This window comes from Rhinoraja longicauda, chromosome 11 (genome assembly GCF_053455715.1).
Source record: "Rhinoraja longicauda isolate Sanriku21f chromosome 11, sRhiLon1.1, whole genome shotgun sequence".
Classification (NCBI taxonomy): Eukaryota; Metazoa; Chordata; class Chondrichthyes; order Rajiformes; family Arhynchobatidae; genus Rhinoraja; species Rhinoraja longicauda.
The window spans coordinates 51433736-51445226 of record NC_135963.1 but is presented as its reverse complement, the minus strand read 5'-3'; the positions used below and the strand labels follow the sequence as shown (position 1 = coordinate 51445226).

General features: G+C 46.8%; 2 protein-coding genes across 2 annotated transcripts in view; both read right to left on the bottom strand.

The window, feature by feature from the left end:
* Positions 1 to 6019: 6019 nt before the first annotated feature.
* Positions 6020 to 6678, bottom strand: LOC144598144 (dynein light chain Tctex-type protein 2B). Its single transcript, XM_078408036.1, has one exon. The coding sequence runs from the start codon at positions 6640 to 6642 to the stop codon at positions 6040 to 6042; it is 603 nt and encodes a 200-aa protein (XP_078264162.1). The 5' UTR covers positions 6643 to 6678; the 3' UTR covers positions 6020 to 6039.
* Positions 6679 to 9948: 3270 nt separating this feature from the next.
* Positions 9949 to 11491, bottom strand: part of dbt (dihydrolipoamide branched chain transacylase E2) — a 45328-nt gene continuing 43785 nt past the window's right edge. The window contains exon 11 of the mRNA XM_078407702.1: positions 9949 to 10900. Coding sequence (XP_078263828.1) covers positions 10733 to 10900 — 168 coding nt within the window. The 3' untranslated portion in view covers positions 9949 to 10732. The remainder of the gene's footprint in view (positions 10901 to 11491) is intronic.

Genomic DNA, 11491 nt, shown 5'->3' with positions numbered 1-11491 from the left:
GAGAGAGAGGGGGGGAGAGAGGGGGGAGAGAGGGGGGAGAGAGGAAGGGGGAGGGGGGAGAGGAGAGGGAGGAGAGGGGAGGGAGAGAGGGGAGGGGGAGAGGGGGGAGAGAGAGAGGGCGGGGGGAGAGAGAGAGAGAGAGAGAGAGAGAGAGAGAGAGAGAGAGAGAGAGAGAGAGAGAGAGAGAGAGAGAGAGAGAGAGAGAGAGAGAGAGAGAAATTGAGAAAGGGAGAAAGAGAGAAGGAGAAAAAGAGAGAGAAAGAGAAAGAGAAAGAGAGAGACCCTCCAAGCACACACGTACTACACCACCACCTCCACTACCACCAGACGGGACCACGCAGAGCACATGACCCACCGCTTCCCCTCTCCTCACCCCTCCCCACCCCGTCCCTCTCCACCCCCACCACCACCCACCATCACCCACCCCCACCCACCACCACCCACCATCACCCACCCCCACCCACCATCACCCACCCCCACCCACCCCCACCCACCCCCACCCACCCCCACCCACCATCACCCACCCCCTCACCGCTCCCGGCCGCGACCAAAAATCCCAGCGACTTGTCTGGGAACAGCTACCTCCTCCTCCTCCCCCCCCCAAGTGGTGAAACTAAACCCTGGCCCGGCCGGCGGCTGCAGCCACAGCTCGCACTCGACCTCATTAGATCGGCCCCATGTAGTGACCCGAAGGCCACATGCCAAGCCCGTCTAAATATAACCCATGACTCAAACAACGACACGACCACTGGCCGAGCGCCCGGCAACCGAGAATTGAACAGGAGACCCGGCGTTTAACGCACTCGATGCTAATCACACATTTCGTTTTGCGTCGTCTTTCGCTGTTTAGTCTTTATACAAACCCGTGCTTGAGTGCCACTGGTTTAAGTTTAATATTGTCACATATAACGAGGTACAGTGAGAAGTTTTTTTTAGCATTGCTATCCAAACTGATCAGATAGACCATACATAGGTAAAGTCAATTCAAACTCAAGTACAATAGAAAGAGTAAAGGGGAGATACAGAGTGCAACATCAGCATAGTTGTCAGCATCAGTTCCATTGACAAAGTCCAATGTCCTCAATGGGGTAAGAGGTGAATCTGACAGTACCCTAGCTCATGGAAGGACCATTCAGAACCCTGATAACAGAGGGGAAGAAGTTGTCTCGGACAAAAAAAATGCAGATGCTGGTTTAAATCGAAGGTAGACACAAAATGCTAGAGTAACTCAGCGGGTCAGGCAGCATCTCCGGAGAAAAGGAATGGGTGACGTTTCGGGTCGAGACTCTTCTTCCTAGGGCACAGAAGGAGAATTGTTGGGGAAAAGCGGCAGATCGACTAAGAAGAAGCTGTTCCTGAGTCTGGTGGTGCGCGCTTTCAAGCTTCTGTACCTTCTGCCAGACAGGAGCGGAGAGAAGGAGGAATGATCGGGGTGGGACAAGTCTTTGACTGTTGGACTTGCTTTTCCAAGGCAGCGTAATGTGCCGATGTTGTCAATGATGGGAAGTCTGATCTGTGTGATGGACTGGGCTGCATCTAAAAACTTGTCATTTACCTCGGTCTTGGGCAGAGCTGTACGCAAATCAAGACAGAATGCAACAGAATGCTTTCCATGGTGCGTCTGTGGAGGTTTGTGGAGACCATGCCAAATTTCCTCGGGCTCCACAGGAAATAGAGGACTGAGTAGTGTGGCCTTCTTGGCAACCAGGTCCACGTGATTGGTCCACGGCAGGTAATATTGACCCCAAGGAAATCTCTCGGCCATTTCCACTTCTGCACCATTGATGCAGATTTGGGCATGTACACTTCCTGAAGTTAATAACCAGCTCCTTCGTCTTGCTGACATTGAGGGAGACGATAGTGTCCTGACACCATATTGCTAAGTTCTCTATCTCCTTCCTGTACTCTGTCTCCTCATTGTAATTTGGCCCACACCATGGTGTTGTCTACAAACCTGTAGATGGAATAAGAGCCGGATTATGCTGTACAATGTTGAGTATACAGGGAGTATTGTAGGGGGATTGAGAACACATCCATGTGTTGAGATTGATTTTGGAGGAGGTGTTGCCACCTCATTGATTGAGGTCAGTGGGTCAGAAAGTCAAGGACCTAGTGGCAAAGTGGGGAGCTGATTCTTAGGACCAGGAATTTAGAGATGAGTTTGGTTGGGATTAAAGTGTTGAAGGCAGAGCTGTCTATAGTCGATAAATTAGAGTCTAACATCGGAGTCCTTGTAGTCCAGGTATTCAGAGGTGAGTTTCATGCCAGGGAAATGACATCTACTGTGGACTGTTGTGACGGTAAGGAAACTGCTGTGGATCAAGGCTGACTGGGAGGCTGGAGTTAATGTGCGCCATCACTAATTTCTTAAACCACGTCCTGATGGTGGATTTCAGAATCACTGCAAAATACTCCCTGGGGCACGTTACCCTACTTTTCTTCGGCACCGGGAGTATAATACTCCATTGTATTGTGGGGAACTTTGACTGGAATAGTAAGAGGTTGAAGATGTCTGTGAATACCTCTGCCACTGATCCACACAGGTGCTGACGTGGCCAGGGACTCCATCCAGACCGATTGTTTTACACAGATCCACTCTCAGGAAGGCCCATCTTATGTACGCCACAGTAACCATTGGTACAGGTGCATCCGAGACTGGCTGCTGGGAATAGCAATACACCTCCGGCCTTCTGTTCAAAGTGGGCATAGAACACTTTGTTTCATCGGTATGGGACCTGTTGCTGCCATGATATTGCTCGCCTTCGCTTCATAGCCCGTTATTGTGTGCAAGCCTTGCCACAATCTACGGGTATAATTGTATACATTGCCTCAAGTCTCCAACCGAGTGCAGAATCCCCTCTTGGCAATCTTAATGGCTCCGCAAAGGTCTTAGATAGATTTCTTGTACCACACAGGATCATTTGACTTGAATGCTGCAGAATTGGACCACCCTGGAGTGAACCTCACAGATCATCCATGGTTTCCTGTTGAGGAATACACCTACTGTCTTCTTTAGTACACTTGCTCATAAAGTTTGTGACAGCAGTGGATCGTTCATCTATGTCAGCTGCAGATTCCTTGAACACGGACCAGTCAACCAGCTCAAAGCAGTCACAAAGGGTGTCATCTGTTTGCTCAGACCAATGCTGCTTGACTTTCTGCACCATCTCCTCCCGCTTCAGTTTCTGCTTGTAAACAGGTGATCAGATTTACCAAAGTGCAGTGAGAGAACGGAACGCTATGCATTTTTGGTGGTTACGTAGCAGTGGTCAAGGAGTTCACGCTCATTCTATGTTAACCCACTTTCTCATTCACTCCCTATACACAGGGGGTAATTTACAGAGGTGGATTAAACTACAAACCCATATGTCTTTGGGATGTGGGAGGAAACCAAAACACCCAGTGGTCACATGCAAACTCCACACAGACAGCACCTGAGGTCAGGGTTTAACCCAGGCCACAGACACCATGAGGCAGCAACTCTACCAGCTCCGCCACTGTGCCATCTAACCAACAAATCTTGTAAATATTGTGTCGGATTCATGAATAATGTGGAAAATGTTGCCCCTTGATAAATATATATCATTTAAAATGTTTATATCTTGGAAGTCAATTTTGTAGTCAACAAACACCAGTTTTAAATTAATTGGTCTTGTTGTGAGCACTTCTTCAAATAACTTGTTGTTCAAGAAATAAAAAATGTTAACCACAATGCAATATGTGCACTGTTTGAAAGAAATAGAATATTTGATGATTTTTACGTGTTGACCAGTGTGGGCCAGTTGGGCCGAAGGGCCTGTTTCCACACTGTGTCACTCTATGACTCTAAAAGAGGTTGGGTTGGGAAGAAACATTTAAATATTTGTCATTTCTTTCAGCGTGCAATGTGCCTACTGGAGCTGATAACAGCAACTCATAAAGAAGATAAAGTGAAACAAAACTGTTCATTATAGGAGCCAGAACACAATATTCTATTAAACAAAATAAAAGCATTGCCTAAGTAGCTGATGGTGGAGGCAGATATGATAGTGGCATTAAAGGTCTTTTAGACAGGCACATGGATGTGCAGGGAATGGAGAGGTATGGACCATGTACAGGCAACTAAGATTAGTTTAGCTTGGCATCATGTTCGACACAGAAACTGTTGGCCGAAGTGTCTGTTCCTGTTCTATCTCTCCATTATTCTAGTTTAACGCAACAGCAAATCCGAGTGCTCTGTATGGCGGGATCCTCTTTATAGCCCACACCGTCTCCTTCTGATCAAGGAACACTGGAACAACAATAGAGAATATCTTTGTACGTGAAACTGCATTTGATGACTATCCTTCTGCACAAGTTGTCATGGGCGAGGTAGACCATCGAGAGCGAGGTGGACCATCGAGAGCGTGGTGGACCATCGAGAATGAGGTGGACCATCGAGAGTGTGGTGGACCATCGAGAATGAGGTGGACCATCGAGAATGAGGTGGACCATCGAGAAGGAGGTGGACCATTGAGAGCGAGGTTGACAATCGAGAAGGAGGTGGACCATCGAGAGCGAGATCTACCATCGAGACGAGGTGGACTATCGAGAATGAGGTTGACCACCGAGAGCGGGGTGGACCATCGAGAGCGAGATCGACCATTGAGAGCGAGATTGACCATCGAGAAGGAGGTTAACCATCGAGAGTGAGGTGGACCATCGAGAAGGAGATGGACCATCAAGAAGGAGGTGGACCATCGAGAAGGAGTTGGACCATCGAGAAGGAGGTGGACCATCGAGAGCGAGGTGGACCAGCGAGAGCGAGGTGGACCATCGAGAAGGAGGTGGACCATCGAGAGCGAGGTGAACCATCGAGAAGGAGATGGACCTTCGAGAAGGAGGTGGACCATCGAGAAGGAGGTTGACCATCGAGAGCGAGGTGGACCATCGAGAGCGAGATCGACCGTTGAGAGCGAGATTGACCATCGAGAAGGAGGTTGACCATCGAGAAGGAGATGGACCTTCGAGAAGGAGGTGGACCATCGAGAAGGAGGTTGACCATCGAGAGCGAGGTGGACCATCGAGAGCGAGGTGGACCATCGAGAGCGAGGTTGATAATCGAAAGTGAGGAGGGGTCCTGTGCTGCCGAGAGCTCCCTGGCGGTGGGGGTCGCCAAGATCGAAGGGGGGACCTACAGGAACCTGGATCGCCTCTGCTCGCAGAAGATAAAACTGTTCGATTAACTTTTTGTAACTTTGTTGGTGCCAGAAACAAGGCAACGCTTGTGTTCTGCCTAGTCGTTTTATCGTGTTGTTTGCAAAACAAAGCATTTCACTGTACCCCGCTACGTGTGACAAAGGATCTTTGATTATTCTCGGTAGCAGCTACTCTGGCCAGTTGGCACAAGCCCGGTTGAAATGGAGTGAAAGTTGGGCAGATCTGAAGAAGGAAATGTAAATAGAAAATCAAATGGCGACGACCTCTGCATTTTTTTTTCAAGGAAACGTTCAACTCCCGTGATTCGCAGGGGGAGATTTTAAATATTTAAGGTCGCGATGGAGCTCCGGCATTTTACTAAACGCTTCGGGTTTCATTATAGAAATCTTGGATTTGTGAAATCAGAGGAAACGTTGAGATGAATTAACTTTTTTTTTAAATGCAAAAGATGAACAACTAAACTGAGAAATAATAAATGCCAACTGAATTTGAGTGAGTTGTTTAACTTGCATTTCAGATAACATTTCAGATTTCAGGTGGTTAACAACCCGGTTACAGTGTTTCATTCTTTCTGTTTCATCTCGCGTCTTAGCAGCCCCTCTGTATCCATTCACTGGCACTTTTTGTCCCTGACTGTTAGCTTTATTCAATAGTATTATTATTCAATTCCTTTATTCAAGTCCTACTGTAATTGGACGATCATTGCAAAGTCGAATATACGAATATCCATCAAACGCTCAAGATCTGAAAGAGTCTCCGGTTGGAACCTTAATCCTGATTTTTGTTGTTGTTGTTGCAGTTTTCGGGCGGTAAGATTCTCCTCCCCAACTTTTCAAGCGATTTCCAAGGGCTTGTGGAACGTTATTCGTGGTACAAGGCAAACACCAGGCAGAGTGCGAAGAGCGAATCGTTCTGGAAGCAAAACTCAGCGTAGGTGTCGACGGCCGGACTCCACACGGCTCTGCTGGAACACGAGAGATCAGAGGGTCGTGTCTCCCCCAGCACCAAGTAGCACACGATCTTGTACCTGTCGTAACCCAAAGCTTTCACCGCCTTCTTCACGCACTCGGCCAGCTCCACGGCCGCCAACGCAGAGCCCTGGGGCTCATACTTGGCACCGTCCAGCTTGGCCTCCAGCACAGTGCGCATCGCAGCCCTGGCTTCCTCCGCCGAGAAGGTCCTGGTGGGCCGGGGCTCGTAGATGTTCTCGGCGGGGCTCGCCAGCCTGGTGCTGCTGGTGCCGGGCTTCGAGCGCTGGCTCTGCACCGTCCGATGGTCCTGACGCCTCTTCTCCTTCCCCCCCTTGGCCGGCAACCTGCCTTGGTGTCGTTGCATCTCGCTGCCAGCAAGGACCGACCCCCATCCCTTGCGGGGCAGGGCGCTCTGCGTCTTGGGCACACGGAGATCCTGGAAACCCTTACACTTCTTCAATCTGTCCGTCTCGCCGAAGCCGTGGCTTCCCATTGCTCTCCAGAAATGCAGGCGACCGCGGCGGGGATACAGAGAGGGAGGGAGAGAGAGAGAGAGAGAGAGAGGGAGAGAGAGAGAGAAAGAGAGAGAGAGAGAGAGAGAGAGAGAGAGCACCGAGCCGTTCCCCGACCCAGTCGGCGCAAGTCAAAGTCGCTGTGCACACTTATCACTCGGACAGGATTAACCCCTTGTACATCAGTGAGGAGGGACTGGAGGAGACTCACTGTGATGGATGTTTCTTGTTTGGTGTTGGTTATGATTGTGTGTGTTATTGCATTTTTATTGATTATTCTTATTGGTCTTATTGTTGAACTGCGGGTAATTTTTCATTTCACTGCACATTTATGTGTATGTGACAAATAAATTGACTATTGATATTGATCTCCAGAGAGCCAACCTGGGCGGTCGCTGCAGCTGTCCAGTAGATCAGCCTCCAGCGTTGACAGGTATCCAGACTGCAAGGAGGAATCTTTGGATCCCGTCTCTAGTTGGAGAGCACACGTCTCTCGTGTCCATCATCCAAATGTTACATCGCTGTCATCGTCCGTCCTGGAAAGGGCGCAATCTTCCGGCGACAATCAGTGGGAGCCATCACTTGTACAGTAGATGATGGTGGTGGTAGCAGAATTAGCCCAGGACACGTCCAGTTTCCAGCCCCGCGATGTGGGCGCTTCTGCTACGGAGCCGGGGAGCACACTTGACACAAACCCGAGAACACCAATGTATTATTTCAGCCACCCAGCTCGCTGCTCACACAGTGAACCGTCCAAGTGCCTTGGTCTGACCTTTCCTCTCCAGCCCGGACACCCACTCACCCATTGATTTTAAACCCGGGTACCGCATGCCAAACTAGTACAAAACTCGTCTACAAACACGTCCAGGTCTCTACATTATTAATTGTGTTATTATGAAGTCCAATGCAGATATAATTGGAACGATCAAAAATGACAAAAAGGGGAAAGATCTAAGGGAGTACATGCAGTCTTTTTTATCCAAAGTAGGGGAATCGAGAACTCTGTACAACACCGGTCGACACTTCCAAGGCCACCTGGGTCAAGACGAAATGGAGAGACCAGTGGAAGTCAGCGGAACCATCTAGGCTACACCGCTACATCGGTGAAAGTCCCTGGCCAGGACATGCCCCGAAAGCTGTGGATAACCCTCAATCGCTTGAGGACAGGCGTCAGACGCTATGGAGTAGCGATGAAGCGGTGGGGTCTCATGGACAGTGCGAGTGTGGGGACCCAACACAGACAGTGGCGCACATCGTCACCAGTTGACCCAAATACCGGCCACCTAATGTTGAACGAGGTCTGATTGACCTGGACGATGACACGTTGGCCTGGCTCGCCTCAACGGAGCTGCAGGTCTAAAAGACACACGACAGGAGAAGAAGAGAACCAGAGGACATAGGTTTAATGTGGGAGGGGAAAGATTTAATAGGAACCTGAGGGGCAACTTTGTTACATAAAGTGTGGTAGGTGTACGGAACGAGCTGCCGGAGGAGGCAGTTGAGGCAGGTACTATCACAATGTTTAAGAAACATTTAGACCGGAATATGGCTATGATAGGCCTGGAGGGATCTGGGCCAAACGCCAGGCAGATGGGACTAGTGTAGATGGGGCATGTTGGTCAGCGTGGACAAGTTAGACCGAAGGTGCACAACCCGCAGGCATTGCCACTTTCATTTCACTGCACATCGAGTATGTGTATGTGACAAATAAATTTGACTTGACTTGACTTGACTTGAAGGGCCTGTTTCCACGCTGTATGACTCTATGAGCAGTTACACGTAATTTGTGGCGCTCTCTGAGTCAATGCTCATTTCCTCCTGCACCTTATTCTTTTAAGAGCAAACTCAGTTGCCTTTATTTGAACCATTAGATCACTAATGGTTTTGTTCATAGGTTTCTATGCAGATGTTGCTCTATAATCACCAGTAGCAGCTGACCGACTAATGTTAAAGTCAATTGGCAATGATAAATTTTAATGCCCAAAGTATATGGTTGGTCCGCAAGTAGAGCAATCCTTTAAAAATAAACAATTTAACAATCTGCATCTTATTTTATCAGGAGAAACTTGAGCAGCAAGGCAGGCTGAGGTCAATTGCTAAATCTCTTTTACTTAAATATGCACTGAGAATTTTCCAACACATGTTTCAGTGTGATTTATTTAATTACATTGAGCTTGTCAAATGTATTTGCTAAATCTTAAGTGCTTAACTCTGCATAAGGTGTTAAACCAAACACTATGGAATTTGTCCTGGTGCAAGAAAATAATTAAAAACTCAAAGTAATATTAGGTAAATATAAATTTCATTCCGGCACACTTTTACATCCAGCCATGTACAACAGTCATAGCTTTAATTTTGGTTCAACTTGCTTCATTTGAAATGTTTTGACTTTTTCTTCTTGATAGAAGTATATAAAATTATGAAAGGCATAGATAGGGTAGACTGTCAGAATCTTTTTTTCCCCAGGGTGGAAATGTTCAATACTAGAGTGCATACCGATGAGGTGGGAGTGGGAAAGTTCAATACAGATGTGCGGGGCAAATCTTTTTACACAGAATGGTAGGACCTGGAAGACACTGTGACATTTAAGAGACTTTTGGATACAGGCATGGCTGTGCAGGGAATAGAGGGCTACGGATCATGTACAAGCAGTTTAACTTGGGATCGTGTTTGGCACAATCATTGTGGGCCGAAGGGCCTGTTTATATGCTGTATAGTTCCATGTAACGACCCCACACCTTCCCTTTTTCCCCTCTCTCTCCCCTGTACCCCATCTGGACTGCACTAAGTTGCTCTGTGTGTCATTTCTTTGTAAACCACCAGCTGCAGTTCCTTGTTCACATCTCGGAGAATCCTCTACCAAAAGCTTCCCTACCACTGATGCCAGACTCACTCACCGGATTATCTCTACCTCCCTTCTCAAATAAAGGCACCACTTTCGCTTCTCTCCAGTCCTTTGGGACCTCGCTGTTGCTGGGAAATTCCTCATTGAGGCCTCTCTCCTCAATAACATGGGATAGATCCTATCAGGCCCTGAGAATTTATACACCTTAATGCTCTTCAGGAGGACCAATGCCATCAGGTTCTTGATCTCAAACTACCCTAGAATTTTAGTATTCCCTACTCCGATCTCATTGTTCTCCATGTCCTCTTTCTTAACTATACTTGTAGATGCAAAGTACATTTTATTCAAGTCTTGTGCAAAAAGAATGCTATAAATGAAAACATGACAAGTTGAAATAAAATTCAAATAATATATCACAGTCAATGTTTATTGTAACTAACATTTTGAAGATCAGATTATATAGATATTATGCACATGATGTTTGGACCTTTTTAAAATTAAAGTTGGAATAGCGTTTTTCATGTAATCAGGACCAGGATTATTATTAATAAGACTATTATTATTATTAATTATTATTATTATTAATAAGATTATTATTAATAAGACGAGTCTTATTATTAACCCCCTGATTACCTAATACTTGCTTTCTCATAAACTTTATTACTGCAGAACTATTAATTTTTGCAAGAGTGCAGTTTAATAAGTATCCCCATAGTTCTGTACATCTAACATTTCATAATTTGTAAAACTGTACAAGGGACAATTTATGCATCCATTATGTAACAGAGATGAGCATATTCTGAAAGCTTACAATAGTTTCCAGTGCTCAAGGATCAATTATAGAAGCCACATTAGACAACAATTTTGTTTGTATGAATCATGGCCTTTGTTTATACATTTTAAAACAGATGCTGCAATTGTCAAAGTTCCACAATGACCTATTATTTTTGAGGGGTTTGGGGTAGTATGGAGAGGACCTAACAGGCTACTACTTTAACCAGTATTCACAATAAATCTCACCTTTCACCAACTGCATCCCTTCCACAATTTAATATTATTGAAAGAGCTCTAACCTAACCTCTACAGAATCCAATGTGGCTTAAACACATCTCTGTTCAGAATACAAAACATTACAGAGAAGATTGCAAGAGCACTTAATTACATGTAGGCAAATGTCCTTTGCTTGAAACTGTCTGTCTTAAGTGCCGTGCATCAATCACATCCCTTTACTTTAGGTCTAGCAGCATGCTTCCGGGATTCTCCAAGTAAAATTTCCAGAGGTTTGAAAAACGAGCCATTGTTGCACCATCAATAATCCGGTGATCAGCTGACCAGCTAACATTCATGATTTGAGCCTTGATTATTTCACCATTGTCATTAAATCGGGGGAGAACCTAAAGAGTAATACAGTCAGAAATTTGGGGAAGTTAGTAAGAAAAGATGAAGAATTCTTTTTTTGCAAACTGCAGTTGTGTAACGCTATCTTACAGCACAGAGAAAAGTCCTTTGCCCAGCACGCTCATGCCACCCTACACCTATCAACACTAATCCTATTTACCTGCATCGTTTCTGCTTTACCCCGCGGCTGATTACTGTTATGCACTCCTTGGTTGGTTGCCACTTTGCGCTGTCCATCCTTGTTCCTGGTTCGCCCTACAAAGTTTTCACCCTTTCAAGTCCGCTGGATCTTCACTGAGTTGGCCAGATCCTCTCCAGATCATACTGCTCCCTCTGCCCTTCTCTCTGCTGCCTGCGTGGTTTACTCTTGCCTCACTCTTGCTCCATGCTGCCCTTGCAGCTTGCTCATGCTTCACCCCACTGGCTCATCACTCTGAGCCTCTTCACACCTGCTTTCAATCACCGCGTGGCCAATTACAGCTGCGTACTCCTTTGGGGTAGTTGCTCCATCGCTCTGTCCATGCTGGCCTCTGGTTCCCCCGACATGCTTCACCCTGACAACTCCTTTTTATGTCTGCTTGAGCTTG

What these genes read in the sequence shown, in the direction of transcription:
- LOC144598144 (XM_078408036.1), bottom strand. Translation starts at nt 6,642, where the DNA reads ATGGGAAGCCACGGCTTCGGCGAGACGGACAGATTGAAGAAGTGTAAG.